Source organism: Mesocricetus auratus, unplaced genomic scaffold (assembly GCF_017639785.1).
Source record: "Mesocricetus auratus isolate SY011 unplaced genomic scaffold, BCM_Maur_2.0 contig_11979_pilon_obj, whole genome shotgun sequence".
NCBI classification, from domain to species: Eukaryota; Metazoa; Chordata; class Mammalia; order Rodentia; family Cricetidae; genus Mesocricetus; species Mesocricetus auratus.
In genome coordinates this window covers 35,917-43,289 of record NW_024431485.1, presented here as the reverse complement: position 1 = coordinate 43,289, position 7,373 = coordinate 35,917, and the positions used below count along the sequence as shown (strand labels likewise).

Genomic DNA, 7,373 nt, shown 5'->3' with positions numbered 1-7,373 from the left:
ACTAGTGTGTAAAGTGTCAACACAACTTGCAGTTTCCCTTAATAATCAACTCGGTTTCTTTAGCAGTGATCAGATGTGCGATTTTCTTTTTTGACTTGTGATATCTGACAAAAGCCTTTTCTTCAAATATTTCTAGGGAGTGTAGGTGATTCACTAGTGAGTTCACAACTAATCCCAGAGGAGGATATTTGCAGAGTTAGAGGTCAAGGAGAAGCTGTTGAGCGACTATCTGCTAACAGAAGTCCTCCAACCTTGAGCCACTCTCAAGTTCTAAGCAAGGAAAACAAAGAGTCCCAAAAAATGACAGAAGTTAACACTCTAAAATGCAGAAGCTAATGTGGATCACTGGGCAGTGATGAAGTACAAGGGATTTGGCAACAGCCCTCTTGTGTAATCCTTAGTGTCTCTGAGTAAGGCAATTAACCTCTTCAAAGGTCCTTTACAAACCCACAAAATGTTGGTCAACAAAGGCAGCTACTTTGTTGGACTATTGTGAAAACCTCTTATCAGAACAGATAAAAGACATCAGCAATCTATAAGGATAAGCTAATGTCAATATACTGCATATATTATGTAATTTGAGAATGCTATCTGACATCATAAGCTTCAAATTATCATGATTTCTATGAAGTCACACAAAGCTGTCGTGACTTATATAATCAGTGGAAATTTTGAATTTTTACCTTATGTAAGAAGCTTCCCATTCCAGTGCCTGGGGATTGCCTGGGAACCGCACAGAACTTCCCATCCCGGCAGAAGCCAAGCACCCCAGATTCCAGGTCTTCTCTTCCACCAACAAGACCAGGAAACCAGCAGATCCAGGTAAACAAGGCCCTGCATCTCTTGGGGAAGGTCCAGGCCCTGTCCTGGATGAAATGACAGACTATGGACACCACCATGGAGGGCCTCACCCTCCCTGGGGAAATGAGGGGTTATTGGGGATGTTGGTGGGAGGGCACGGGAGGAGGAGAGGGAAATGGAGAGGGACCTGGAATTGACATGTGAAGCAACCTTGTTTCTAATTTAAATTTAAATTAAAAAATACATATATATAAAAGATATTATAAAAAAGAAGTGACTTAAGTTCAATAGTATTTAAGTGTTTTATCCAATAACTAATAATGTATATTTGTTAAACGAGAAAAGATCATATTTTCTAGTGTCAAATATCTCCAGAACTTTATGCCTTTAATAATATTATTGTTGAAAACAGATCTCACAAAATAAGCAGTTATCCAAGATGAAGTAAATGAGGTTAGATATACCTACAGAAGAGAGAGACATGAGGTCTCACTTGAGGATGGAAGCCTTGGATGAGCTGAGAAGTGAAGTGTATCAGAAACGATAATGATGATGGGAAGAAGAAAAACAGGGAAAGTCCAACAGAGTAATGTGCAGATGTTTCTGACAGAAGACTATGATGTTAGGATGGATGAGGGAAAGCAAATGGAGCCTCACCTTAGGCTGAGGAGTTTCCTCACATCGTGAAGGCATACCTCCCTGTTTTAAAGATGAGTGTTTACAAACCAGTGAAATCATATTGAACTTTTATTATGAATTCAATACAGGACTTCTGACCCATCCCTAGTTTACACATCTATCCCCGTGTGTCCATACTCTACAAGGAGACCAGACTCACAGTGAGAATCCATAACTTTGGCCTGCCACAGTATTGGCTACTATGAACCAGTAACCGTGTGTCGTCCATTTCAAGTTTCTGTGATGAGTGGGATATTTTGAAAGATTTTGGGTGTTTTTTGTGATACCATAGGTTGCTAACTGAAGTTTGTGTGGAGGCTCATTACAATGATGACTGATGACATCTCACACATTGTAGGATGTGTTGACAATGCCATGTTGATAGAGAAGATGTGATTTCAATGGCACATGTCTTCTGATCATCACAAACTACAGTGATTCTCAATCAGTATATGAACTAACAGTTCTTCTGTGTCTGTCCAAGGCCAAACGGAGTTAACTGTTTGAGAATCTTTACAGTTACACCAAACTAGGGCATCCACCTTTGAGACAAAAGCATGCATTCTGTAACTGAACCTTGGCGGGTACTCACCTTTACACAGTTAAACTAATATTCTGCAACAGACACATATGTAATACATCTTTGCCTACTTAAAATGATATTTTACAACATGGGGGGTCTGTCTCATGTAAACTTCTGTAGTGAGCACATTACACCTGTGCCACAGTACACATGTGGATGTCAGAAGACAGTTAATGATGGGCTGGAGAGATGGCTCAGCCATTAAAGGCTAGGTTCACAGCCAAAAACATAAGAAGACAGTTAATGGAAGTCTGATTCTCCTTCTCTATGTGGATTCTGAGTCTGTCAGGTGCGGTGATAGCTTCTCTCCCACTAAGCCATCGTGTTGGCCATCATAAGTTTAGTTTCAGTTGTCTGGCATTCTTTGTGCATGATTTGTTTCCTTGACATTTTATCTCTTGAACAGATTTTCTCTTTGTTTTTCACTCCAGTTCTCACCACATGAATTCATTGGTGTTCCTCCTTGAGGTGTCTTCTTTCATTCTCTCAGAATGAGATTGTTTCAGAAGAATCTGTGAGCCTATTGCATGTGAGATGCATTTTTGACTTTGTTCATGAAAATTAAGAGAAAACTGAGTTGCCCTTTCATGTCTGCTCTCCTGTTCCAGCATCCCCACACCCTAACAAAATCTCTACAACACTGTTGCAGTCAGTGTTGCTGTCACTTGTGGGGTATCTTGCCTTGTGGGCAAGAGAATTCAGCAGGATTGATGATCCTTTTTATGTCTGATGACAAAGGGATTTTCACATTCCCTGAATCAGACAACCAGTTCAAATGGATAGGGACCATCCATGGAGCAGCCATCACAGTATATCAAGACCTGAGGGATAAGCTCTCACTAGATTCCCTCAGTGGCTACCCTTACAATGGACCCACGGATATGTTTCTCACTCCCTGCTACCACCCCAGCATAGACATTCAAGACAACATTTGCCTGAACATGGTAAAGGAAAAGCGGTCCACTCTACATGATGTCAGAACCATCTAGTTCTCTAATGCAGAGCCTGCTAGGAAAAGTCAAAAAATTGTCCCTTGAGCACACATGACACTGAGCTCTAGAAAACCCCACAGAGTTTAAGAAGTGCCTGACAGGAAATTAATAGACAGAAGGTCTCCTGTAAAGAGTCCTGACACTAAATGTCCACCTTATCTTTTTGTTGTCTTTTTTCTTGATGGTTCTGTCCTCTCCTTGAATTCTATGCTGTGGTGTTGTATTATTGTTTTTCTGTTAAATTAAATCTCCTTAATTCCTACAATATATGTTAAACATATATATAGTACATACACACATATATAGATTTTTGTTAAAAAAAAGTTAAACAAATTAAGACAGAAGAGAGGCATATAACTAGGCCAGCAGAATAATTTGGCTTCCTTATTTCACTTTCTATCTAGAATCCGTGCTCCTCTTTTCAATTGCTAATAAGGGTTTTGTTTAAACCTTATTAGGATTTCACTTAAGGATTTCACTTAAGAATCAGACACTTTCATTCCAAAGGCTCTTGACTAAGCCTCACAGCATCATGGGTAAGTAGCATAGACTTTCAAGGTGTCAGAGTGAGCAGTATTTTAATTATTCTCCATTCTTGGTACACAGAATGAGCAATATATATATATACATATATATATATATATATGATTCAGATTCAGTCAAGTAAATTGTAGACTACTCCATAATGGCAGGACAAATCTTAGTTAGGTCTGGACATGCAGAGGATAAGGCACTGATTGAAGGAATTGCCAGTCAGTGACACATAATCTTGGGAAGACACGTGGTGTATCCATCATTTTTGTCTTATTGGCTTCAAGATGGTCAGTAGCATGATCAACAGTCACCAGTGTACTATGGGATGGGGACAGTGGGCATATATGACTTCATATGCATCACTAGAATAATGTAGTATTTCTGCTTCTAGATATGTAGCCAAAACCATTGGTGCTTTTTGGGTAGATGGTATATTTATATATTTTTTACTATACAAGTATCCATATGATGACATACATTGATATTTTCCTACTATGAGAAAAGCACAGAAATCACTAATTTCTACTACCTGCAAAAGGATCTCAATTTTACAAATGAATTCAGAGATAGCACATACCAGGAGTAATCTGAGGCAAGAGAAAAAATGATAAGCTTGTTTATTTGTTTTCTTACACAACATGAGTACTGGGAAATGGTAACACTTAGGTACAGAAAAGTGTCCTGGTAATTCTGCTGCTTTCGTGGAAGGGCATCTCCTACCATCCAGATGATGAGAAACAGCATGCAAAGTCTTTATTGTATGGTTTTGTATATTGTGCCTTATCTCCTAAGAATAAAACTAACACAATATCAAACAAGAATGACAGCACATCATTTGATGGCTCCCAAAGTATGAAGAGGCACCAGGAATGCACTCATGAGATATGTTCAGGTAACACTGGCTCCTCCAGAACAACCTGCTCTAACTTCAGTCTGACCCACTCTGTCCCTCGGCTCTTGACCAAGATTCACGAGGGCCATCTTACTTTCTCAATAATGGCCCAAAGAAAGGGATTCACAAAGACTTCCTTCATGAGGATGAAAATACTCCAGAATGACTCAAAGAACTCACTATCCAATCCACAGATATTCAGGTCTGTCTCAGGGTCCACACTCTCTGAGAACTTCAACCTCCTAATTCAACACACAACTACTCCTCATTTCATGAGCTTACGAACTTGGAAAATACCCACCTCTTTTTTTCCCCCTGAGCACAGAAAGGTAAATGATCAAGCAAATCTGAAAGAGGAGAAGATAGCAATACCCCTTCATCATTCTCAGCAGGAAGGAAGTGACGTCACTGAACACTGACACCACCATCATGGCAGAGGCTGTGAGAACTGAGGAACATCAAAGGGCTCTCGAGGACAGCAGTCTCTCTGTAGGGAAAGAGAGTACACAGAGCCTGTGTCTGCAACTTCTCATGACAGCCCTATGAATGGAGTCTGCCTCCTCACTTCCCACACACTTGGTTCCTGTTCACCCTTCCTCCAGGTGACTCTCAGCCATGAAGACACTTGTCCTCCTCTCTGCCCATGTCCTGCTGGCCTTTCAGTCCCTGGTAGATCCTCTGCCAGAAGCAACTGAGGAGGCTAAAAATGAGGAGCAGCCAGGAGTAGAGAACCAGGATGTGTCCATCTCCTTTGGAGGCCCAGAAGGCTCTGTTCTTCAAGCTCAAGGTGAGTGGTGATTCCCTGTATGATAGTGGGATGGAGTGGGTTGAAGAGGTGCCCTGGAATCCTGTGCAGAGCTGTGTGATTCAGGAAGAAGCTCTGTTGATCCTCCATGAGCTTCACTTTCTTATTCATAGAAGTAACAGTCAAAAAAGTGTAACTGATTATCTTTAAGTTTTTTATCTAAATATTTATCTATGGAATAATTTCAAAATATAGAACATACAGTTTCATCCACAGCCTGCCTTGCACACAGGGATTTGGTGAGATTCATTGGATTCTTCCAGTCTTTGGGGCTTCATATAAACAATATATGTTAAGTATATGTATTTGTTGTTTTGAAACATAGTTTTTCTGTGTAGTCCTATTAGTCTTGGAGCTCACTTTGTAGACCAGGTTGGCCACAAACTCACTAAGATCCATCTATCTCTGACTCCCAAATGCTGGGATTTAAGGTATGTACGGCCACCACCCAGCTGGACAATTTTAAAAACAAATTTTCTAAGGTGAGAGGCAAAGTTTGATATACCATTGAAATTCTATTTGCATTTTGTATGAATATTACTCCTTTTTCATAGATATAATAATCTCTAGTTCCTTGTATATGCTTGTTATTGTTCGTTTTCCATTTCAATTAGTATGCAGTGTTAAGCTCTTCATAAATTTAACAAATTAGCATTGATTCCTAGGTTTTAAAATTTTTTGAAAGCTTATAATTTTCTCTGGCATTGATTTCCAAGCAGTGTTTCATGAACGTTGTCATTCTGACATAAACATCATGTGTTCAGCAAGTGCACAGAGAACAGGACTTGAGATGGCACTGCTGAGTCAGAGACTGCAAAGTTGCTTTCATGACACCAAGGACAACTTTGTGCATGATCCCTGCTTCTTCTCTGGCCTTTTGTGCCACAACTTTCTTTCTATCCTCAGCCAACACAAATTTTGATTAATTAAGTTTATTCATTTGTTTTCTATCCTGGCTGCAGTTTCTCCTCCCTCCTCTCCTCTCATTCCCTTCCCTCCTCCTCTCTGCCTCTCCCCAATCCACTCCTTCACTGTTTCTGTTCAGAAAGGGCAGGCCTCCTGTGGATGTCCAATAACTTGTCATATCAAGTTGAGGTAAGAAGCTCCACCCCTCTTATTATGCCTTGGTAAGGCAATCAGTATGAAGACTAGATATCCAAAAACCCTGACAAATTATCAGGGACAGGACCTGCTTCCACTACTAGGAGTCCCATAAATAGACCAGACTTCAGCTCTACTTATGTAAAAATCCTAGATCATTCGCATGTGGGTCCCTTAACTGTGAGATCTTGAGCCCAGGTTAGTTGTCTATGTTTCTTCCCCTGTAATAACCTTGACTCCTCAGGTTCATACAATCTTTCCTCCTTCTCTTCAACAGGATTTCTGGAGCTTGGCCAAGACCTTGTCTGTGAATCTCTGCATCTGCTTCTATCAGTTACTGGACAAGGGCTCTCTTATGACAATGAGGATACTCACCAATCTGATTACAAGAGATGGCCAGTTCAGACTACCTAGCCACTATTGCTAGGAGTCATAGCTGGGGCCATCCTTGTAGATTTGTGGTCCTTTTCCATGCACCAGATTTCTACCTGGCCCCCAAATAACCCCTTGAATATCAAAATTCCTCTTTCATTTCTCCTTCTAACCTACCCTGATCCCCAATGTACCCATCCCTACCAGCCCCCAGTTATCCTAGGAGGTCTCTTCTATTTCCTCTTCCCAGGACAATCCATGTGTCTCCCCTTGGGTCCTCCTTGTTACCTAGCCTCTATAAAGCTCTGGATTGCAGCATGTGCTAACCGTTCTTAATACTACTTAAAGTTGTGTCTGTGTAGGTGATACAAATCTAGGGTTTTATAGACAGATATATGATCTTGGCCTATTCAGGGAAATCCTAACTTTAAGAATGTGAATCTTGGCTTCTTTTAGTATTTAGGTCATTACAACTACAGACACTTGAAGATAACCGCGATGTTTTCTACATCTCCCATTGACAATGACTTTGAGAGTGCTGCTACTATAAAGGATGCTGAGTTAGGAGATGAGAGATTAGAATGACTACAATAGAACTGACCATTCTTATTATTC

At 40.4% G+C, this 7,373-nt stretch overlaps 1 protein-coding gene across 1 annotated transcript; it reads left to right on the top strand.

The window, feature by feature from the left end:
* Nucleotides 1-605: 605 nt before the first annotated feature.
* LOC121138219 (defensin alpha-like protein 1) lies at nucleotides 606-7,073 on the top strand. The gene is made up of 3 exons (XM_040740984.1): nucleotides 606-822; nucleotides 5,083-5,267; nucleotides 6,664-7,073. The coding sequence occupies exons 2-3, from the start codon at nucleotides 5,096-5,098 to the stop codon at nucleotides 6,798-6,800; spliced, it is 309 nt and encodes a 102-aa protein (XP_040596918.1). The 5' UTR covers nucleotides 606-822; nucleotides 5,083-5,095; the 3' UTR covers nucleotides 6,801-7,073.
* Nucleotides 7,074-7,373: the final 300 nt, after the last annotated feature.